This window comes from Fukomys damarensis, unplaced genomic scaffold (genome assembly GCF_012274545.1).
Source record: "Fukomys damarensis isolate Sample0158 unplaced genomic scaffold, DMR_v1.0_HiC HiC_scaffold_9, whole genome shotgun sequence".
NCBI classification, from domain to species: Eukaryota; Metazoa; Chordata; class Mammalia; order Rodentia; family Bathyergidae; genus Fukomys; species Fukomys damarensis.
In genome coordinates this window covers 37,161,590-37,186,837 of record NW_022900921.1, presented here as the reverse complement: position 1 = coordinate 37,186,837, position 25,248 = coordinate 37,161,590, and the positions used below count along the sequence as shown (strand labels likewise).

At 39.2% G+C, this 25,248-nt stretch overlaps 1 protein-coding gene and 1 long non-coding RNA gene across 2 annotated transcripts in view; one reads left to right on the top strand and one right to left on the bottom strand.

Moving 5' to 3' along the window:
- Positions 1-25,248, top strand: part of Dtwd2 (DTW domain containing 2) — a 145,412-nt gene that overhangs the window by 32,740 nt on the left and 87,424 nt on the right. Inside the window, exon 5 of the mRNA XM_010633903.2 lies at positions 8,751-8,783. Within this exon, the coding sequence (XP_010632205.1) occupies positions 8,751-8,783 (33 nt within the window). The remainder of the gene's footprint in view (positions 1-8,750; positions 8,784-25,248) is intronic.
- LOC104868924 lies at positions 14,311-25,078 on the bottom strand. Its single transcript, XR_782133.2, has 3 exons — positions 24,935-25,078; positions 17,119-17,239; positions 14,311-14,411 (listed from the first exon to the last, which is right to left on the bottom strand). It is a non-coding gene; the product is annotated as an uncharacterized LOC104868924 (long non-coding RNA).

The window sequence follows — 25,248 nt, the reverse complement described above, 5'->3', positions numbered from 1 at the left end:
AGGGGTCTGTGTTTTCAGGCCTGCGGCTGGGCTCACCCTCTCCTAAGTGGCCCCAGGACAAGATGAGAGGAAACACAACTGCCATGAGGGAAGCCTACCTTAATGAGACTTGTTTTCTAACCTTGACAACCTAAAGAATTGTGAAGGACTCATGAAGGGAAGTGGGTCCTTTCGTTGAAGTTGAGGCAGACTTGAACAGGATATTTCCAGCCTCCGGAGGGCACAGGCTGGCAGTCATGGGAACACTTGTCACAGAAGCCCTGGCCACAGGTGCAGCGGTGGTGCTTGGAGAGCCTGTCACTGAGCTCCTTGTGGCAGTTGTTGGCAGGGCAGGATCTCGTGGTCAGGCACCCAGCATGCTGGCTTGGAGGCATCTTTCACCAGCCCTGGTGCCATGTCAATGGTTGTCACTAGAGCTGCCAGGTGTTCTGCATGGCCTTGCCACCTTCCGAGAAGGGAGTGTTCTGCCATCATCATCTCCCTGTGCCTCAGTGATGTCTAGCTTGGCATTCCTGGTATTGCTGCAGTTGTCACCCACCTGCACAAGTTGAGGTCCTAGGCTATGCTCAGAATAAACAGCTGTTGTGCAAGCTCTCCTCACAGGTCCAGCAGTGATGCTTAATGTTAAAAGGGAAATAAACTTCTCTATATCTAAAGCTGTACTAGCTAACAAGGAAGGGTGACTTCCCTCCAATATTTCTAACATGCCCAGGCTTGCCTGGGGCCAGCTCCCTCAAACATCTCAGGAATTTTCTTTGTTCTTAATTATGTTACTCCCATCTTCTTGCCATATGCAAAGGTGAAATTCAGTACACTGTGTTAACAAATGTACCCTCTATATGTGAAATTCTGTAACCAATAAGGTTACTGGGCCCATATATAACTAAAGCATTGAAACTTGTAACTTTCTAACCAATGAAATGATATTAAATGTCTAGTTCCTGTAACCCCACCCCTTCTCTAAGGGCATAACAGCCCAGCTCTGGCTCAATTAGTGGTCAGTCTCTTTGCCCAGAAGTCCCAGACTGACCCGCCTGAGTTAAGAATAAAGCTGTATACTTTTCCTGTGAGACTCCTGGGTGTGTCCTCCATTCTCCTGGACTACCTGTGTTGAGCTGTAGAGACTAGAGCTGCAACACTAGAGCTGTACATACTGACTGACAATTTGCTGCTACATTTTGAGGGCTCACTCAGAATGAATCAGCTGCTCTGATCACTTGATTGGTCAAAACCCTTGCAGAAGGAGCGAGGGTCCTCCCCAGCCTCTTGAAGGGACGGTGTGTCCTGAGTCCTTTCTCTGAGTCTCTCCAGGAGGACCAAGGATGACAACTGCTTGCTGCCTGTGGCTCTCTGAACACAAAGTGAATAAGGATGCATTGTCTAGTACGGTTGTTGGAGGAGGTGAGACTCCGGGGCACTCTCACTAGTTTACCTAGTTAGACTTGCCCCAGTTTTGGGCAGAAGGAGGGACTGGTGACCCCTCTATGAGAATGAAAGCTTCTTGCCTGTTTCTGACTCAGTCCTGGTTGTGAGAATCAAAGCTTCTTGCCTATTTTTGATTTGGTCTTGGTCTCAGTTTGAGGGACTCCCGAGGGGAGGGTGTTGGAATGTTTTAACCTCTGAATGTCTGTGTATGAATGCAAGTGTGATTGTAGAGGACAATGTAAGAAATAGGTTGTTCCACCTCTGTGGCTCCACAGCAAAAAGAGGGAGATTGTAGAGGACAATATAAGAAATAGGTTGTTCCACCTCTGTGGCTCCACAGCAAAAAGAGGGAGTTATGGAGTTACCCCTCTAGGAGTTATGGAGTCTGATTGGGTTCACCTCTGTGATTCTGTGGACATATCTAGAAAAGGACAAGCAGGAGCTCTTATGACAAGATAAATACTCCCTGAAGCCTAGATGGTCCTTAAAGTGGCTAAAAGCCTGCAGCCAGATGGCCTGCTTGGTCTTTCCCCAAAAGGAGGGACACCCCTCTTTGTTTGTGTCTCTAAACAAGGGTACACAACACACAGTTATCTGGTATGGGTGGAAGCTAGACTAAGCATACTGTGTTAAACTGCATGTTAGCCAGTTTTAATGAGGGTTTTCCTGGTGGGTATGGAGTAAAAATGAAACCTCAAAAGCTCCAGATCTTCTGTGAGGTTGACTGGCTGAAACTTATATGAGTGTGGCATGGTATTATCATTAAACATACTGCAAAATTAACATTTATAAATATTATGAAAGCAACATTGCTATAACTATTACTTTATGTAATCATGTTTTTAAAGAAGCTAAGAAGAGAGCAGTTGTACATTTATAACTATTGTTAAATTTATTCTCTTATTTATCATTTCCAGTTTTGTTCATTTCTCCCTGTGGATTCAAGTTACCAGTAGAGTCATTTCCTTAGCCTAATACAGCTATTTCCTACCTACCTCCTCTGTGCTATTACTGGCAAACATATTACAGTCCAATATATATAGGCTCAACAATTTATTATATGCATCTCATTTTATATAATTGCTTATATATATATTTTCATTATATATTTAAATGTATAACAATATTTTGATATATATATTTTGAGTAAAATTAATATAATCAGTTGTATCAGTTGTCCTGCATTGTTACCTCTTTATTTTTTCTAGTAAGAGCATCTGATATTTACTCTCAGCAAATTTCCACTGTAAAAATACACTATTAACTATAGTCATGATTCTATACGTTAATTAGATCTCTACACTTATCTTTCAGAACTACAAATTTATGTTCTATGACCTACCTCTCTCCATTTCCTCTCCTTCCCTGCCTTTGGCAATCACTGTTCTACTGTTTTTATGTATTTGGCTTTCTTTAGATTCATGTATAATGAGATCATGTAATTTTCTTTTTTGTATCTGGCTTAGTCTACTTTGTGTAAAGTCTTCCATGTTTATCATGTTGTTGCACACGGTAGAATCTCTGTTTTTTTTTTTTGTTTGTTTGTTTGTTTATTTTTTGGTACTGGAGATTGAACTCGGGTCCTTGCGCCTGCAAGGCAGGCAGCGGAACCACTGAGCTAAATCCCCAGCCCTAGAATCTCTGTTTTAAGGATGACTAATATTCCCTTATATATGACAATTTTCTATACAATTGATACTGCTTTTAAAATCACTTAAAGAGGGGGTGAAGGGAGGGCACAGACAAGGGGAAAAAAAATGAGAACTAAAACCTGTCATGTGGCTGGGGATTTAGCTCAGTGGTTCTGCCACCTGCCTTGCAAGTGCAAGGACCCAAATTTGATACCCAGTACCAAAAAAAAAAAAAAAAAAAAGACCTGTCATGTAAAGGTACAAGATCCCAATAATGAACATAATTGTACTGTATACCTAAAATGTACTGATAAACTCAATAAAAGAAAAAAATAAAATCACTTAAAGAAAAAATTTTCATTCATACCATCTTTTATAATTACTTCTTATAGACAAACCTCAAATCTCCCATATATGCGCCCATTAGATAACACTATGTGAATATATAAAGGTACATAAACACACTTTTAAAAAAATATGATTTCATATTAAATACTACCAGTTACAATAAAATGCCACTTGGTCTTTCTTAGCCTTCCTATTCCACATTTTATCTCTTCCCCCTCAGGAGAGGCCCGGCTCTCACTAGAATTGTTCAACTATACATTTCAACCATCTGTTTGAATCTCAACTGCAGACAGACACAATATGCTTGATTATAGCTTGTTATTGTTGTTGTTGTTGTTTTTCTGTTCCCTGTATTTCTGTATTCCTTTACTCAGCACCCAAGTAAATGATCTGTATTTAAATCTTTCCCTCAGGATATGTTTCCAGGGACACTCAGCGTGAGTCAAATCCCCACTGACCCCCACTACCAAGAAATGGTCTTGTAAAAACTACCAATACGGGGTTCCAAGCATAATGTTATATGAACAAAGTAGCCAGCTATATGTAGAAAATGAAATATAGTACATAAGCAGTAAGAAAAATTTTACTTTCTCATACATTAACATTCAACTACACCATTTCATTGTAAAATAGAACTTTATTTTCAGTTTTATTTCTAAATTACATTATAGAATGTACAGGTAAAGGAAGAGAAAAAAGGGGGAAAGAAGCAAGGCAGGAAGAAGGAAGAAAATGAAAGAGAGAGAAAATTAATTTATTTGCAGGGTGACTGTTTTGTCTTAACATGACCTTTGTGAATCCTGAACATTAGCAATGTGCCCCGTAATCCACGGATCTACTCCTCTAAGGATCAAACAGGAATAAATGAACACTGAAGCTGATTTTGGTGTCAGGCAAAGAGGAAGAAATACCATTATATTAAGTGAGCTATCGTACAGAAACATTAGATTTTAAAAGCCTTACTTTTTGCCTGTCATTTTCAAATCCATTTTAGGATAGAACTGAAAACAAAACAAAACAACAACAAAAAAACCCAAAAAAACAAACAAGGACCATTCTCAGATGAGTACTAATTTAATGACTGATTCATCACACGATATAACAAAATGTATCTCAGCCTTTTAAAGAATAACCCAAAATGAAAATCTTTAGTCTAAACCTATACTTGAGACAAAATGCAAATATAGTAGTGGAGAAATCTGTATTTACAGTAGGTGTGGTGGCACATGCCTGTAATCCCAGTACTAAGGATGCTTAGGCAGGAGAATCACTTGAATCCAGGAGTTCAAGACTGGCCTGGACAAAACAGTGAGAACTTGTCTCAAGAAGCATTTTTAAAAAATGAATAGTAGTTTAAAAATTAATTGGAAAATTTAAAAATTTGTGGAGTATTAACAAAATATTCACAATAGAACTCCTTATATAATCATTTTCATTTTAAAATAAAAATGACATCACAAAGTAGTAAGAGATCTAACCAAGCCTAATAGAGTGAAACTACTTTTTGATCTCTTGTATTTGTTTGGACAGAATTTTTCTTCATAAAGAGCCTTTTGGTAAGGAATAGTAGGTACAGTTGTTTATGAAATTGTCCTCAACTGAACCAATGTACTTAATTGAAAATATTTCATGTGATTCCATCTGCCAGTCTCTGATGTAGTCTTTCCCTCCCAGTTGAAGACATCTTCCTTCTCAAATCCCTAGCTGTGTGTGGGTGATATGAATAGATTCTTCACTTGGAACTATTTATCTTTTGACCTGCCACTTGAATAGCTGAAATCCCAAATAAGTGATGTGAAACAAACCAGGATGTGCTATAGCTATGGGATTTGTCTGTAATCTTCACCCATCGAGGATCAGCTTTCCAACCTCCTTCTTGGGTTCTGAGACTAAAAAAAAAAAGATGGACTGAAATTCTGACACTGACACTATTTTTGGTGAATAACTAACGATAAAATGGATTGCCCAATAACTGACCCTGGAGGCTCTCTAGATGATCTGGGTGAATTAGCTGGCCTGAGTGTGATAGCCAAATGGACTCCATCTTGAGCCTCAACACCGATTTGTATCTGTGCTTGGACAAAGTGCTTGTGTTTGGACAAATCACTTAAAACCCCCGCATCCTGTTTGGCCTGGTTCTGCTTCTGTATGATTTGGCTTGCTCTCCCCTGATTCCTCCCCAACTGAAAGCATGATTTAAAGGGAGAAATTAAATGGCTTCCATTGCTGAGAGAACTTTTGGGCATTAGCCCTGTTCGACCACCAGCCTTAATAAACAGATTCAAATCTGGCACATTGTGTGGTGCATCTCCATTGTTCTAATCACTCATCCATAACATGAGGACTCCTCTTCCCTTCATAGTGGAAGGGACAGTCTCTGAAAAAACTTAGGGCATAGTGGTTCATTCTCCCCAGTGGGAAGAGCTATGCTTAAAACCAGCTTCCTACATGAGCTAACAAGTAGTGTTGCCAGGTGATTGACACCTAAACTCAGACCATTTAGTACCCAAGCCAGACTTTATGCCTTTTGCTTATAAATCCTGTTAGGGCATTGATCATGTTGAAGTATTTTGTGACACCGCCATTTTGGGTTGGACTTCCGGGTTCTTCTTCCCCTAAACCCCTGTCTTGAGTTTCCTTTTCCCAAGACCACGTCAGCATATAAAATTAAAACCTAAAGCTTTCTGCAGGGATCCCTCCTTAGAGGGCAATGTGGCTTTCGATAGGCTAAGAGCACCCTACTCCACCCTAACGAGGAGGTCTTTGGCTCCAAGCCCCATAAATAGGCCAGCACTTCCTCATCTCTCTCTCTCTCTCTGCTCTTTCTCTCTACTCCACTCCCTTGAATAAAATCTCCAGTTGGACCTCTCGGTGTGCGTGGCCTAGTTATTGAGTGTTACTGTTCCCTTTCAAATCCCACTCTCATTTCTTCCTTTAAAGGAGAGAGGAATGGGGTATGTGTCTTTCTTGAAGCATAGCTACACCCTGGTCCTACCCAAGTCACCTCTTTGCAAGATGCCCAAAGATGTGGGGACCTTTGTGTCCAGGGCATATATCAAGTGACAGTGCAGATGTTTTTTGTTTGGTTTTGTTTTGCGATATTTTTGTTGTTTGAGACAAAGCCTCAAAGTGCAGTAAAGGGTGGTTTTAAACTCACCAAAGTGACTTCGAACTTGTAGTCCTCCTACCTCAGCCTCCAAGTGCTGGGAGTACATAAACAACCTTGGCTGACAGTGGTCTTTTTGCTACTCTGACTACTAATTTCATCTTCTAGGAAAAAATACAACACTTACATGTGAAGATTGCTTTCAAAGTTAAATTTATTCATTTAACTCTAGTAAAGCATTATTGCACTAAAACTCATAAATATTAGCTGTACAGAATAAATCACCTTTGAGAGCGGTATAGAGTCAGGAAAAGGGAATGGATTTTTGAATCACAGACCTGGCTTTATATTCCAACATTTTTGCTTCGTGCTCATGACCACGAGTAAATTCTTAATCTTTATAAATTTAAGAGAGGGTCTGAAGCTGGGCGTTGGGGCACACCCCTATAATCCCAGCACTCTGGGAGGATGAGTTAGGAGGATTGCAAATTCGAGTCCAACCGAGGCAATTTAGTGATCTGGTGAGATCCTTTGTGAAAATAAAATGAGAACTTGGAGTGCAGCTCAGGGCAAAGTTCGTGCTTAAATTCCCAGTCCCACCAAAATTAAACATAAAAAGAGCGTGAATATTAAACGAGATCGTGTCTCTAAAAGGATTAAGTATACATTTCTGCTGGCGACCCCAGGTCCCTGGCCCCACGCTGGGACGTCCCCTGTGGCCAGCTCACCTGGTTCGTTCCTCTCCTACCTGAGAATGAATGACAAAGAGAGGAGGAGTCAGCTCCACCTGTGGGCAGCCAGGGCGCTCCTGCCTCAGCAGGCAGAGTATCCCGGAGCCTTTGGCTCACTTCCCTTTTATTCACCCAGACACGGGCACAACAATCAAAATAACACTGGATTCAATTGGTTTCCAATATCCACTAGCACCTTCTCTGATAAACCGTTTAACCTCGGCTATTTTAACTTTTCCCTAAAATGCAATCATCCTTGAGCGCAGCCTTTGTCACACTCGATCTTCGCCAAAAGTCCAAAAAGCAATGAGTGCAGCTCTTTTCTTTGTGCTCACAGAGGAGGCCACTTAGGCCTTAATTCTCCTTTGGTCCTCGACACATTTGGTACCTGTTACATGGTCAGTAAATTATTTTCTTCTTATTAGTATGTATTTGTGATAAATAATAATTATATTCACTTTGGGGAATTGGTACATGCACATATTAAATCGTCATCATTTTTATCCCACTCCCCACCCTGCCGTCTCCCCTTTCCCAGGTCCCCTTCCTATTTCCACAAAATCTACCTTCCTCATTACTATTATTTCTCCTATATTTTGCTTTTTAAATTGCTTCTGTTTTTAGCCAGGCGTGTGGCACACGCCTGTAATCCCAGCACTAGGGAGGCTGAGGCAGTCTGTAAATTCGAGACCAGACTGGGCTACATAGTGAGTTCCAGGTCAGTCTCAACTACATAGTGAGACCCTGTCTCACCCCCCACCAAAAAAAATTGCTTCTATTTTTGATTTCTCATATAAGAGAAACCATGTAATGTCTAACCTACTGTGTCTGATTTATTTACTGGTTTACATTTCCACTAACAATGCAGAGGGTTTCTCTTTGTCTTGCAGCTTTGCCAACACTTATTGTTTTAGAATTCTTGATGATAGCCATTTTTATTAGAGTAAAATGGAATCTAAGTGTTTTTTTGTTTGTTTGTTTATTTTTATTTTTCCATTACCAGGGATCGAACTCAGGACCTTGTGCTTGGGAGGCAGGTGTGGTGCCACTGAGTTAAACCCCAGGTCCTCTAATTGCTGTTTTGATTTGCATTTCTCTAATGGCCAAAATGCTGAACATTTTTCCATATAATTATTGGCCATTTGTACTTTTTCTTTTGAGAAGTATCCCATTTGAATTGCTTGCTTTTGGATTAGATCTTTTATTTTGGAAGGTCCATTTTTTTTTTTTTTTTAGTTCTTCATATATTTTAGACACTAGTCCTCTATCCAGGAAGTAGGTGGCAAAATTTCTTGCCCATTCTATAGGTTGTCTCTTCATTATGTTGGTTGCTTCCTTTGTTGGGTAGAAGCTTTTAAATTTGATATAATCCCATTTGTTGATTCTTGGTATTATTTCTGAAATGTGCAGTTGGGGTTCTGTTCAGAAAATCCTTGTATATGCCATTGTCTTCAAGACTTTTATAATTTTTTCTTCAAGTATGTTCATTGTTTTTGTTTTTATATTTAGGTCCTCGCTACATTTTGATTTCTCAAAAATCAGGTAGGTGAAGTACATCAAGTAGTTCCTGTATTCTCATTTCTACATCATGTGTCCAGATACCTGTTTTTGTGTCAGTACCATGCTATTTTTCTTACTGCATTGTTTTGTAGCGTAACTTGAAATTTGGAATTGTAATGCTTTGTTTGATTTGCTCTGTTTCTCAGTGTTACTTTGTCTATTATTGTTCTCTCTTGATCGGAGTTGCATTAAATCTATATATCATTTTTGGTAACATGGCTCCTTTTACAATATTGATTCTGATTATCCAGGAACAGGGAGTGTCTTTCCATCTCCTTTTCAATCTCTTTTTTTCAGAGTACTGTTAGTTTCATTATAGAGGTTGTCTTGTTTACTTTTTTCATTGCTGAGACAAAATACCTGACAGCTAAAGTTAAAGGAGGACAGATTTATTTAGTACACAGTCTGTAGAGGTTTCAGTTCATAATTGACTGGTTCCAAGGCAGGGTGGCATGGCAGAGGACAAGCAGTTCATGGTAGGCAAAAGGCAGCAAGGCTGAAAGCAGCAAAGTAGCAAAGCAGCAAGTGATAACAGCAGCTCTCTTTCTGTCCCTTACATTCTATCCAGGCTACTTACCCTCTCATACCCAGGGTGTGGCACCCTTAATCCTAGCATTGCACTATGAATCAATCCCAGTATCACATATTCTAGATCTAGCCATCTGTGAAAAGCAACATCTCTGACTGCATGAGGCATTAGGCTTTGAACATATAGATACAAGCTATGACAGGTCTTTTTCTTTCTTGTTTAGATTAATTCATAGGTACTTATTTTTTAAAAAAATTCATCAAACATTTATTAACTACATTTTTTATCTGTTTACTTACATCTTCTTTAAGCTCACTGAACACCTTATCATTTGCTTATTTGACTCTTTTTTGATCTCTTCAAATATTTTACCCATTTGGTTTTTTAGTTCTTTGCCTGAAAATTCCTCCATTTCAGTGCCCACAAGATCAGCTTTGGGGAGTTCAGCATTTTTGGAGGTATCTTGTTGCTTTGTTTTCTCATGTTTCCATTGCTTTTGTGCTGAGATTTGTAGATAAATTAGGCTAGAAACTTCTGTCCCTACTGGGGAGAACTCTTTATTTAGTATATGTTTCCCCATTATGTGACCTTGACTTTAGTTATGTCGTGCTGTTCATGCATGTATTCAACCTACTCAATGTAACAGGATCAGACCTGGTCACTGCATTGCAAAGTAAGAACGATTACTGGCTATATCAGCATCTATAGAACCAACCATATATCAATCATATAATTTTTAAATTATTTTTAAAATTTCATATTATTTTCAATAACTCAGGAAGACCATGAAATAGGACCAATGACAAGCAGGAGATGTAGAGGATAAGGGAAAGAGAAGAGAGGGAGAAAATGAAGATAACAGCTCAGAAATAAGGAAAGAAGAAAAAAGAGACAACAGCAAATGAAAGAAAAGAGAATTTTAATGATTTTAAAAATCTGGAATGGAAGGAGGGTTGAGAGGTTATTTTCAGGGTTGAGGAAAAAGAACAGGGTAGAAGTATAATTAGACAATGAGAAAAGCTGTAAGAAGGTCACAACCAGGCAATATGCTGATAGAAAACTTATACATGAATTCTCCATATACAATTTTTGGTAAGGATTAACCTGATATGACTATGAGACATACCGTATAAACTGAAGCAATAATTAATACTTATTCTCCATTTTATATATGCGAACACCTCATTCACATATATATATATATGCCAGATGAATGGAGGAAACACACACACACACACGTCTTCTCAGTCCTATTTATACTGCAGAATTAAGCTAGTGAACTTTCCCCTGTGACACTTGCAAGGGCTAAGCTCCATTCTTCTGTGGTTGAGACTAGCTGGTTGGGTGTGTCAACCGGTATTTAAACTGGTTCCTCTCCTGAGGCTTGTTCTTTAGCCTACGGGAGAGTGGAGCTGGCTGTGTTGAGGGAGGGGAGATCTGGATTGACCACCTAACCGGCTTCTCATTCTCACCACAGGTGGAGTTCTGCTAGGTTTCAACTGTGTTCCTGAGTGTGCGAGTAGCCCATGGTTTTGCCTCTGTCATCCAACAGGGAATCTTTCATTGTACTGGATGGGGGAGGGCACAGTGAGCCAGGTCAAATGCCCAGTCTTCTGCTTATCTCTGGAGGAGCTTCTTTGGTCTCCATACCCTTCCCTCCATGATAATCTTGGCGTATACTTACATCTGCTCTTCCTATGCCTCCCCAGGTGAGTGTGCCGTGCAACACTTTCTGACCACACCACCACCCCTCTCATTTTCCACCTGCACCAAGCTCTGCCCCTGCCTCAGAAAGAGTCTCTATCCAGCTGGCAAATTCACTGGCATTTGTGACTCATTGGAGGAGGGTCCTTCTGCTTGAAATTTAGTAGTGTTTAGGGGATGATTGGAGAGAGTTCATATGGTGCAGGGATCAGCAGCTTTTGGTGGGCAGTGGAGGGATCCTATCTGGGTGCTGAGCTCTGCAGTGTTTGGAGGGCTGGGGGCAGAAGAGAGCTCTCATGGGTGCAGAGCCCAGGGGCCTTTGGGTGTAGATGGCAGAACTGGCACTGCTACAGTGTCTTTTTTCCACCCCTAGATCACAGCCACTGCACTCCCCTGTGACTCACTGGCCCACAGATCCCTAAATGACTGGTTCTGTTTTCTTAACAAGGACTGTGTCCTTGTTTATTTCTGACCAGGCCTCAATAATCCCAACTCAATCACTGCCCTGTGAGTGATTCGCTGGCTTGCGCATTATTTAATGCCCTAATCTGAGGAGGTCTTCTCTTGCCAGTGCCTTGCTTGCTGGGTTTCCTATCTCCATGCAGAGTGTTAGGATACCTAGGCACTGGCAATGGCTGCTAGGTTGAGTGCTGTTTACGGCAGTCCAGGAGCTGCTGCTGCACTTGGCTTCTTCCCTGGTGGGAATTAATTGGGGGACTAGATCTTTTCCCAAGATAGCATGGTCATTTCACTTGGCAGTTCTGGGATTGAGAAGAGGCCCTGTTTTTCTTTTTCTAAATACCCATAATATGGGAATTCATCTGACAGCAGAATCTCCTTTGAGTTGCCTTCCTGTGTTTGTGTTTTTGTCGGTCCCACTTCCAAATATGTGTAGACCTTGGTGAGCATCTCTTGAGTGCTGCTGCCTCTAGCCTTCCATAATGTCTCTCTCAATTAATTATCAATGGCCATCTCTGCTTCCCTGTTCTCCACTTCCCTCTTCCCTTTCCTCCTTATTTCCATTTATGTTTGCTTGCTTATCTCATCCTGACTTATTTCTGGAAACTGTCCCCTTCCAAATCCTCCCAAAACTGATGTGACATGTTTTTCTAAGCTCCATAAATTTCTTATAGGGAATAGTGGGACTGAATCCGTTGTGGATGTGGACATGGGGCTGAGTATACACTATCTTGAAGGGCTTTCATTTTGGAACTCGAGGAGATGTTGGGGCAATGAACATCCATGCTTGGTTGTTTCAAATGCATCAAAAAGTACAATTAATAATCATATCTATAGTTATCAGATTTGCATCTTTAAGCAAATTTGGGTTGTTCTTTGCTTTCCTCTTCTGGTATATTTCTTCTTTTTTGATTGCTTCAGAGCATAGGGTATACTTTGCTGCTGTAATTTGTAATGTAGTTAATGCGTTACTATATTAACAAGTCAACAATTCTAGAGGAGCACCCAATGTGTGTCCTCTCAACCTCTCTTTCTCAACACCTGAGAAGGTGTTTTCATTGCATACAATAGGCTGACATCAATGGGGCTATTAAGACTGGAGGAAAGAAACTGAGACTTGGAATTAGACATTATGCTGAGGTAGTGGATAAAGCAGAACCCAGCTGGGATAATGAGCTTTTTATGGGTAGTGGAGGGGAATCTCTCTGTAAGGGTCTACCTCAAATGATTTCAAATTCTATTCAGACAAGCAAATTAATAAAGGGGAAATATAAAAAGATATGGAGTGGTGGCTAAAAACATTCATTTTCTACATTTCAAACATTGGGTTTGTCACACTGAGTATGTCAGTGGGCTAAATTTGCCCTATGAGACATCAGTTTTTCATCTCCCAAAGATGAACAAGCCTTGGTGTTTAGGGAATATACCCACAAGGAACAGTGGTGAGCCATCGAAGAAGTCACCTCAGGAAGGTGCAGCTGGGCATAATGGGTGACTTGATAGGGAGTATTGTTAGGATGTAGAGTATGAGGGAAACAGCCCAGCAGTTAACAGGATCCCAGCTCCATGGATTAGAGCAGCCTGAGGCAGTTCTAGAGAAGTCTCAAAACGCTCTGTGGCAGTAGAAGGAATAAGACAGAATTCCCAGCTAGGAAGGCATAGGTGGTAAGGTTGGTAATCTTTACTGGGAATCAAAACAAGGATACAACAAATGCAAGACCAGGTTTCAGTTTTTAATAAATTACTTGCATGGTGAACTAGTGATGTTTCCTTCTCGCTATCCCTCTTCTTCTCCCTCTCCCTTTTCCTGTCCCTTTCTCTCACCATCAAACCCAGGGCCTTCACTCTGTGCTATATTCACAGCCTTAAAAACTTTAAAAACATTTTTTGAGTGAAATGAATAGACATTTCTCAGAAAAATAAGAAATATAAATGGTCAACACATACATAAAAAATGTTCAACATCACTGGTCATTACTGAAATGTAAATTAAAACAGCAATGGGATTTCATCTTACTTTAATAAAAATAACTATCTTCAATAAATCAAATAACAACAAATGCTGGTGAGGCTGCTGGGAAAAAGGAGCCCTTCTATATTATTGGTTGCAAAGTAAACTAGTACAATCCCTATAGAAATCTGTATAGAGATTACTCAGAAAGCTAAAAATAAAAATTCCATTTAATCCAGATATTCTTCTTCTATGTATCTTCCCAAAAGAGTTAAAGATACTATTACAGTGACACATCCACACCCATTTTTATAACAGCACAATTTATAATAGTTAAATCTTGTAGGTGGCCTGTATGTCCACCAATAGATGAATGGATAAAGAAAATGTGTTCACATGGTGAAGTGCTACTCTGCTATAAAGAAGGATAAACTTGAATCATTTGTAGGAAAACGGATGCATCTAGAGACCACAATGTTAAGTGAAATTAATCATATACACAAGATTATAAGTGAAACAAATGGGACACACATATGTAAATACCAAATAGTTTCTCTGGTGTGAAAAACTAAAAGTGTGAATAAGGCTCAAATTGTATAATTGATAATGTGAAATAGGAAGAAAAGGGCTAAAGGAGTAGGGGGAGGAAAGAAGGGAAAAGAAAAAATATGAGAAAAGGAAAAAATGGAAACAAAATCTTTGTAAATTGGGAAGATTGGAGGGGATGAAGGGAGGGCAGGGGTATGGGGAAAAAATGAGAACCAAGACCTGTCATGTAAAGGTACAGGATCCCACTGATGAATGTAACTGTATTGTATACCTAAAAAGTACCAATAAACTTAATGAAAACAAAATCATATACACAAGCTTAAATATTATATAATTTTGGGCCTGGAATTTAGCTCAGTGGCATTGTGCCTGTTTCATAGGGGCAAGGTCCTGAAATCCTGAGTTCAATCCCTGGTAACTGAAAAAAAAAAAAAAAAAAAAGGCATTATTTCTCTTATATGAAAAATCCAAAATATAAGTAAAGAGTGAGTTAGATCTTTTTCAAGTAGGAAGAGGATCAAGAGATGGAGGGAGGGGAAGTGGGATTAAAAAAGAATTAAAATGTGCTGTGTATATGTACCAACTCCCCATAATGAATGTATTGATTATGTGCTGCAACCATGTATTAATAAAAAATAAAAATGGGAAAAACTTTAAAAAAGATTTTGTGGCTTTGGGTGATGGGTTCTGGATGGGTTTCTAGATTCTTGTGTGTGACAAAGTCTTGGACATGGCATGCAATGGTAAGGAGAAAGCAACCGAGTTTAATGAAGTTTAATTAGGTGATCGTATACTCAGAGTGAACAGGCTTGAGCTGACTGAAAGGAAGATGGCAGAAGTGGCATATATGTTGGGCTTAAAAGCCTAAAATGTTGCAGCCAGGTCTAGGTAGCTCCCATTGGGTCTTCCAGAGTGACTGATAATGTGACTGACAGGGTGCTGGGTCAGGTCAGCTGTTTCTAACACACATGACCTTTTTCATAATTCACCCCATTACAAGTGGATGTATGAGATGTAGTCCATATGAAATTTCAGTGAGCTCCAAGTGAACTATGGTTACTAGAGGTTAGCAGGAAAATCTTGCGCACATTTGTCTTGGTTTGAGACTTTTCAGAATTTTCCAAGGGGGCACGAGGGGTCTTTGTCTTTCTTTCTCTGCCTCTGGGTAGTTGGCCTTAGGACAAAGGCATGGGGTGGGTGTTGACCCTAGGGTGTTGTCTGGTTCAGATGAGTGGAGGGCAATGATGCCATAGCCCAACTGTACTTTCACACAAAATGCTAAGTTTTCTAGGCAGGGTTTGAATTTGACATCCTACTGCCTCAGCCTCCCAGAATGCTGGAATTACAGCTACCACACCAGGTTGTGACCCTTAAATTTCTTAAAATATTTGTATTATTTCTTAAAGACTTTTAGATTACTTATAGGAAAGTTAAAAAATAGGGTCGGTGATTTACCTCAGTGGTTCCGCTGCCTGCCTTGCGAGTACAAGGACCCAAGTTTGATCCCCGGTACAAAAAAAAAAAAAAAAAAAAAAAAAAAAAAAGCAGGATCTAGATACATATTTTCAGGGCCGAAATTTAGCTCAGTGGTTCCGCTGCCTGCCTTGCAAGCACAAGGTCCTCCTGAGTTTGATCCTTGGTACCCCCCAAAAAATTTTTTTATAGAGAAGCATAGTAGAAAAGAACTTTTGGAGTTTCCTATTTAAGTGAGGATAGGGCCATCTCCAAAGCTTGGGGCTGGGGAGGGCATCAAGAACTTCCGTCTTTGGGAACAGGATTTGTGGAGCATGGGGGAACAGATATGGTAGGAGGTAGAAGTGGGCTGACCTGACATCATGAATTATCTAGAGCATGGCTGATTTCAAGGCTATTTCAAATTATTCATCATGATTTGAAAATACTAAAAATATTGTAGTTGAGAGCCATAACATAAAACCTAGTTCTTAGTTAGATCTTCAGTATTCATTATATAGCTTAATACCTTTTAGGAGTTACGAACTCTTAGATGAACTCTTACTAAAATTCGTGTCAATTCCTTCTTGGGATTTATGAACCACTTTGGGTTACATATCATACTGATCTTTCCTATCATGGATTATATTATCTTGGAATAATTCTGGTTTTGCTGAGTACATGTTTACAGGAGTATGAATCTTAACAGTCATCAACTATTGGCTGTTTTATGTTATAGTTGTTGGCTGCTACATGTATTTCAGTATAGGAATGACCAAGTATCAAGTCACTTGAGACTAAAATTATATACTTCCGGCCAAAATTCGTTGCTGTCCACTGAAGCATTACCATGTTAAATTCTAATTTTGGAATTTATATTCAGAAGCTATTATTTGAATGTAAGAATGAATCTTTTTTTATTTATTTTTTATGAGAAACATATTTTAGAAGAGAAACATATTTGAAGGAGAAACACGTCAGCCTGGTATTTACTGGGCTATTCTTAAACGGCACTCACACTTTTTCTGAAATAAATCAAATAAATCACCATCAAATCACCATGTAACGGTATTTTCAATGAACAGGGGCTTTGTGTGTGACATGGTTTCAAATGTAAAATCTCAGATCTCTCCTGCAGGACTGCCAGTGAGTGCACTCATGCATCCTAATGTCTGATGTTCTAACGTTACTTGAATGTTTATGTTTTCTTTAAACTTCCTCTTTTCAATTTTTGGTAACAGTTATATCTGTTTTAGTGATTTAGAAACTTCCTTCTGCAAAAGAGTTTAAATAGAAGCATTATTTCTTTAGAAACTTGAAAAATATAGTAAAAGTGGTGAGAAATTAAATTATCAGCATTCTTAAGAGAATTTGTACCAAAGATATTTTTCTCGTAGGTTTTAGCTTCAGGTATTTATATAGTTACTGCTAGAAAAAATGATGAAAACATCTCTAGCTGAATCATCAGTGAATGTTTAATGCATAACTTAAAAAATAGCAACTCAGGAAATAGAAATTCTAATCTTAGCCTTCATAATGTAAGACCATTCATTTTGCTCTAAGTTATCTTGATTTTGTACCTTATGAAAAAGTGGGAAAAGTATTAATAAATAACCACTTAACAGCATGGAAAGAACGAAAAACACTTTGTGGCAGCACAGAGAGAAACTGACCTTAGGACAGGTTTGTCATTTAACACATCCACATTAATTTAGAAAAACTACTTCATTCTTCGGAGGCCGCCATTATTCCTCATCTGTCTAACATAGATGACATCTTATTTGCCTTGTAAGGCTGTAGGGAAGAACAAAAAGGAAATAATGTTGGAAAATGGCTTTATAAACTGCCAAGTGCTGTACAAGTGCAAGTCATTATTTCAGAAATAACACCAGGGGTTTACTCTGGTAGCATCTGCTGCAGTATGGGATTCACTATAATACTGCTGTTTCCAGTGTTCAAAGGGATATGTCAGAGGCAAGGGTATACTATATTCACTTTGCAGGTATTTCTAAGTTGGTATTATACTGACATTCAAAGGATATTTATTTTAGAATTCTCATTTATTTCTGTAAAATCATCTATATCCTATTTCAATGATTTAAATTTGAGTATTATATTTTTCCTTATTTCTTTGTTCCCCATTTTTCACTACTGGCTCTCACCCTTATGAACAGTAAACTCAAAATAAATGTTTATAGGTCAATCAGTGATCATCTGCCTGTTCCAGGGATTTGAAAAGAGCTCTTGGAGATAGTCTAACCAGAATAAAAAGTACATATATCACGGTGAAGGTTCTTTGTTATTACCTTCTGAAATCAAGAATATACCAGATATCTCTAGGGTAAAGTTGAATTTTTTTTAAAACCAAAAGCATTTCGTATAATATTGTCATCAGTTTCAAATCTGTACAGTAAGTCCTCAATTTAGAACTTGTGAAGTGCGATTTTTTCATAGGTGTACTGTGTAAGATTACAAACGAATCCAACTTTGGAATATTCTCTGGAATGGAACTCACTGGTACGTCAGGGACTTACTGCATTTCTGTCTCTGTATTTCTTTCGCTAATATCTCAGACTCCTAAGTCACCTACATACTGGATATCTTCATTTAATTTCAATATTGGCACTTTCAGTATAGCATGGTCAGAACTTTTTTTTTTTTTTTTTTTTTTTTTTTTTTTTTTTTGGTACTGGGGTCCGAACTTGGGACCTTGTGCTTGCAAGGCAGGCAGCAGAACCACTGAGCTAAATCCCTGGCCCAAAAAATTTTCTTAAAAAACTATTTTTCTTTTTGGCATTGGGGTTTGAAGCCACAGGGACTTGGACATGCTCAGTATGCAATCTATTGCTGAATTGTACCTGCAGCATTTTAATAATAAGTATGGTCTTAACTGTGCCTTGGCTGATTATCAGCTCTGTAGTCAATGATCCCAGGATACAACTTCCAAATAAATCCATCCCTCATATCAGTAAACATTCTAAATAAAAGGCAAGTGACTGTATTTATTCTTTTTTTTTTTTTGGTAGCGGGGATTGAACTCAGGACCTTGCACTTGCAAAGCAGGTACAGTGCCACTGAGGTAAATCCCCAGCTCCAGTATTTACTATTTACTATGGGTAGGAAAGGAATAGTGAATATTAGGTATTTTAAGATTTTATCATGCAAATATATAATTTTATGTACATAATTTGTACATACATAATTATGACATGCATAATTTTATGTAATCAGGTTTCCTTTACGCTTGTTTCACAGCCTTTATCCCTACAAAGACCTTTGCTGTATAGATATTAAATACTAAGGTACATTTTTTCCAAGTTTATTAAAGTTGTCTGTCATTTTAAAATTTAACTTATGTATTTTAGTTTTTGATGTCATGTGCTATTCTAACTTCCTTTTTATTCAAAGACTCAGTCTTTCCAACATTATATTTTAAATAGTGTGTGATTTTCCTGTTGATTGTAATATATTCTTTATGGGGTTGTAGTAAATGAATAACAAATTGTCCTTGAAGACTGGGCATGGTGGCGCACGCCTGTAATCCCAGCACTCGGGAGGCTGAGGCAGGAGGGTCCCTGTGAGTTCGAGACCAGCCTGGGCTACACAGTGAGTTCCAGGTCAGTCTCAACTATATAGTGAGACCCTGTCTCAAAAAACAAAACAAACAAACAAACAAAAACAACCCAAAAAACAAATTGTCCTTGAGTGGTCTATTTTATTCTACTCATTGATCTAAAGTATCATAGCTTCATGTGTAGTACTATTTAGGAGCAAAATAAAATGTCCTCTGGAATTGTGCAACATAGTGTCCTTGTCTAGAATGGATTGACAGTGTTACCTAGGCCCTGCACTCCTGGAAAAGGGCAAAAGTTAAGAAATCCTTCAACCTTTTATATTGCAGAGAGGGCTTCTTTTTTTTTTGGAAGTTACTTTTATTTATTTTATTGTATTTCTGGTACAAGAGACTGAACTCAGGATTTTGTACTTGTGAGGCAGGCGTGGTGCCACTGAGCTAAATCCCCAGCCCAGAAAGGGATTCTTATATAATTCAAATAAGACTCAAATGTTTCCCCCTTCTTTACCATGATAAGGTCAGAAACTGACGCCAAATCCTCAGTTTTTGCTTCATCTTTGGATGAACTGGCTTGTACCATAGATCAATGGAAACAAAAGTTTTGTTAATCAAAATGCTGGATAAGATTGCCTCCTTTCCACAGGCCTGTAAATGCTGACCCATCTTCAGCCTGAGTGGCATATAACAGCCCTTTAAAGACTAGGCTGTTTCAGAGCGAAACCACCCAATGGTCCCCTCTCTTATCCCACATCAACACACTTTGCTAGCTTCCTAAGAAGGGGTAACAACAAACAGCCTTCACCGTATTACATGTACTTACTATTCTCTAAGAGCTCTTTTCAAATCCCTTTGATCATACTGTAGGTCTGGAACAGGCAGATGATCACTGATTGACCTATAAACATTTATTTGAGTTTACTGTTCATAAGGGTGGGGGCCAGTGGTGAAAAATGGGGAACAAAGAAATGAGGAAAAATATATGAACAGATGGATAACATTAAAAAGTTAAGAAATTTCGGGCCGGGGATGTAGCTCAGCGATGCAGCACCTGCCTGGCAAGTGCGAGGCCCTGGGTTCGATTCCCGGTACCAAAAAAGAAAACTGAAAAAAAAAAGTATTTTGTTTTGTGTAAAATTTTGAAATTAAGATTTCCAGAAAAGGTCATACAAGGAAATCAAGGAATGGAATTAAAAGAAACCATCTTCTTAATTACTTGGTACTACGACTATTAAATTTTGATGTCTAGTGTTCTATAATGTTCTAAAAATACTGTTCATTAGATTGGAAGACACAAAAACAAATCCAGATGTACTCAGCTACGTCATCTTTGACAAAGGAGCTGACCATCCCCACTGGAAGAAAGATAGCCTCTTTAATAAATGGTGTTGGAAAAACTGGATCTCAACCGGCCAAAACTGGACCCTAGCCGGGCGTCGTGGCAGACACCTGTAATCCCAGCACTTGGGAGGCTGAGGCAGGAGGATCACTGTGAGTTCGAGACCAGCCTGGGCTACATAGTGAGTTCCAGGTCAGTCTCAACTACCTGTGAGACCCTGTGTCAAAAAACCAAACCAAACCAAACCAAACCAAACAAAAAAACAAAAAACCAAAAAAAACTGGACCCTTATCTTTCACCATGCACTAAATTAAAATCCAAGTGGATTAAAGATCTAAATATTAAAACAGAAACATTAAACTTGCTGGAAGATAAATTAGGCAGAACTCTTGAAGACATTGGCATAGGAAAAGATTTTATGAACAAATCCTCAGTAGCACGGGAACTAGCAGAAAGAATCAATAACTGGGATCTCATCTTATTAAAAAGCTTCTGCACTGCAAAAGAAACCATCGACAGAACTAAGACACAATCTACAATGTGGGAAAAATTTTTTACCAGTTGCTCCTCAGACAAGGGACTATTATCTAGAATATATAAAGAACTCAAAACATTCAGCCCCCCAAAATATAAAAACCCAATTCAAAAATGGGCATCTGAAATGAACAGACATTTTTCAGACAAAGAAGTAAAAGCAGAAAGTAAATATATGAAAAAATGTTTCACATCACTGATCATTCGAGAGATGCAGATGAAAACAACACTGAGATTCCACCTCACCCCACAAAGAATGGCTGCTATCAAGAAATCACACAATAACAAATGTTGGCAGGGTTGTGGGGAGAAAGGAACCCTTCTCCATTGTTGGTGGGAGTGCAGACTGGTGCAACCATTATGGAAATCAATATGGAGATACCTCAAAGAGCTGGGACTAGAGGTTACATTTGACCTAGCCATCCCTCTGCTGGGCATCTTTCCAAAAGAATTCAAAGAATCATATCACAGCGATATATGTGCACCTATGTTTATAGCGGCAGTTTGTAATAGCTAAAACTTGGAAACAGCCCATTTGCCCATCAGTTGGAAACTGGATAAAGAAGATGTGTTTTTCTATAAAATGGAATATTACTCAGACATAAAGAATGAGAAATTAGATTCATTCATAGGAAAATGGATACATATTGAGGATATACTCCTAAGTGAAATAAATAAGTCACACGTGTAAATACCGAATAGTTTCTCTGGTGTGAATAAAGTATAATAGCACATAAGATCCTAATGATATATTGGACAATGTGAAATAGGAAGAAAGGGGCTAAAGGTGTAGGGAAAGTGGGAAGGGTAGGGGAAAGCTAATAAAGGAAAAAATATATGAGAAAACAAAAAAATGGAAATGAAGTGTTTGTAAAGGGGGAGGGGAAGAGGGCTGAAGGGAGGGCAGGTACAAGGGGAAAAAATGAGAACCAAGACCTGTCATGCAGAGGTACAAGATCCCGGTAATGAATGTAACTGTACTGTGTACCTAAAATGTACCAATAAACTCAATGTGGAAAAAAATACTGTTCACATGTATTTTTAGAATGTAAAATGCGTAGTAGAGGAAAAATATGTGTAGAATGTAAGATACAGGAAAAACATGCAGACCTTTAACCCCAGTATCTTACAAATATTGATGTTTGCTGTATTTCTTTTTTACATAAAAATATACATACTTATTTACATACAAAATATACAATTTTACATATACATTTGCAGTTATAAATTTAGGTGAGCAAATTTATAGGAGGCACAACTTTGGTTTGATCTTTACCCCTTGTGCAATGCCTGAATCTTACTTTGAACAGCAAAAGGAAATTAAAGTTGCTAATCCTTTGACTTTAACATGGAAAGATTACTCTGGATTATCTGAGTGGAAGTGCAAGTGCCAAAGAAAGGCAGAGGGTTGGTCACAGAGAAGAAATGGAGGAGGTGGGAAAGACTCGAATAATGAGTGGAACTCTGGGTCTGAAGATGGAGAAGGAGACTATGAGCCAAAGAACCTGAGAGGCCCACACAACCTAGAAAGAGCTGGCAAGAAAATAATCACAAGGTTCTGAATTCTGACAGCAATCTGAGCAAGGAAATGGATTCTCTCTTAGAGTCTCGAAGAGAGTGCAAATTGACAACATGGAGATTTTAGTGCATAAAGATCTATGCCATTATTTCTGACACACAGAACAATATGAGAATAAATGTGTATTGTTTTAAGCCACCAAAGTTGTGGTAATTTGTTATAGCAATAATAGTAAATGAACACAGCAAAGATGCCCTATCTTTATTTCATTTAAATCAAAGTTTATCAAGTGCTGAAGCCTTATTCTGCTGGACCAGCATATTTTTTTTTTTTGGTATCGAGAATTGAATTTGGGTCCTTGCACTTGCAAGGCAGGCAGTGGAACCGCTGCGCTAAATCCCTGGCCCCAGCATATCTATTGAGAGGCCCTTTTCCCTACCAGTGACACGGTCTCCTCTTCCTTCCACACCACCAGAAAATACTGAAGTTGTGTTCTAATAAGTTTTTTCTCCCCCAAACTCCCAAGGCAAAGAAATACAAAGGTCTGGTTATGTACTTAGGAGATAATAAAAATCCCTGCTTTCCAGAGAAAAAACTGACTGTTCTGGGTGGGTGCTTTGTTGCTGTTGCTAAATTTTTTTTGATGTGTCAAGGATTGAACCCAAGGTCTTCTGTATGACAGGCATATGCTTCACAGCTGGGCTACTCACCTAGCCCTTGGGAGTTTTTAATTTTTGGATTGTGGTCACCTTTTGGGAGAGTGAGGGTACAAAGGTTTTTCTTTACAGAGAAGCAAAGATGGAGCAGGAGACCACTGAATGCAGCAATGAAAATATTATATGCAAGCAAGAGATGATGGAAACTTGAAACAGTGCAGAAGCAGTGGGAGAGATAAATGGCTGGGTTTTGAATCCTTTGGACAGAGTCAATGATCTGTTTTGGTGTGTAAAAGAAAAGCCAAATATAAGTAGGTTTGTCAGGACTCATTCGCTGTCTCAGACTACACTGTTGGGACTGCAGAGAAATCCTAAATGATCTGAGCCTATTTCAAACTACACGAGTGGCTCTCTTTGGTTTAGAGTTACACTGAGTAACTTGGCAGTTAAAAAGCTGACTTTCTAAGATAAACTTGTTACCAGATTTATTTTTCAATTCATTTTCCTTCTTACAGTCTCTGGGTTTTATTTATCTCTGAATTCCACTTGAGTAAGTGCTAGTTCTCCCATTCTACATCCAACAAACAGGTGGATGTTCCAGCCTTTTTCTTTCCCTGACTTTGACACTTCAAAAGAAAGGATAGAGGGCCAGCGAGTTAGCTCAGTGGTTCTGCCACCTGCCTCACAAGTGCAAGGACCTGAGTTCGATCCCCAGTACGGGGGTGGGGGGGAGAAGAAAAGAGAAAGGATGGATGTTGTTTCTAGAAGAAAAGAATGATAGTTACAAACAATAGCTTTGTACTAGTCGATTTACAATTGTAGTTTTAAGATTATTGAAAAATCTAATAGTGAAAAAAACTCCACTTCAAGAAAATACAGTATTGTTCTATTACTGTTAGTGGTAAGTCTATTTTACTAATCCTTTACAGCTAAGGAATCAAGATACTTGGGGTTGTAAAACAACTCTCATGACAGATAAACCACGTTGTTTATATTGTTAGAAGTGATATAGTTAGAAAAGGAAACTGAATGAGCCATTCCTCTCCCATCTTTCAGCTGTTCGATGGGCACCACTTCGGTGATTACCCATGTTTAAGTGTAGGAGGTAGTGACCCCCGGAGGCTGCAGATCATTAGTTCCGACATCAGTAAGAGAACGCATGGGAGGCACCTGGAGTTTAAATACAGGAAGCTCGAGTTGTGTTGGGGCTCATTCAGAGTTCCTCTTGCTTCTGCCTGTTCTGCAAACGTCCTGTGATCTTCATAAACATATCTACCTACTAAATACAAGGTGTACTTTTGGCAATTCTTTCCTTGCCGTACAAAAGGACCTCCACCTGTTGTTTTTGGCCCACTCAACTGTAACAGAAGTAACACAATTTTCATAATAAATATTAGCACTCCCTTTGGGAAAGAAGCACTTCTGTCTTCATTGCATATGATACTTCATTTTGGCTATTAAAAAGCTAAGATACAGGGCTACACTGTCGTTATCGAATAGCTGTAATAACTTGGGCAAATAGCCACAAAACCTACTTGTACGCCAGGTCAGCCCTCCTATTGCCTCTGTTCGCAGGGTCTTCAGACAAATTATAAATCCAATTTAACAAACATTGTGTCTAACTTAAAATACTATGTTTGAATTTTAAGAAGAAATAGCAAAGTACAAGACACAGGGCAGTTTCCTGCCTTCCTAGGTAAAGAAATTCTCTAGTTTTTTGTGGGTACAACCTCATTCAGCTACTGCAACTGATGTGCTTGCACGAACGCAGGGAATCCAGCATATTCTTAAACCACCATCATTAAACAGGGAATGTAGAATTCCGTTTTATCTTTACTTTTAAAGGGTTTAAGTGAAAGCAATTACATACAGCTTTGGCAAGGGGCGCTTTTCGAGCGGACTCTAGCACCTGTCCCACTGACCCTGCCCAGTTTCACCAGCGGCGATCCCCTTCCGGCTCCAGGTGGAGAGACGCACAGGACACGGACCAATGGGTTCACTTGTTTCCCGCGGTAGGGCGGGACTTCGACCCGGAGACCCACCCCCCTTACGTAGCGTGCGTGCGTAGCGCCGTGCGGCGCAACCAGTTTCCCCAGCGCGCGGCGCCCCCAGGCGGCCGTGGGTACTCAGTGCGACTGCCTGACCTGAGCGCCCGCCATGGAACCGCAGAGCGAGGCGCTAGCG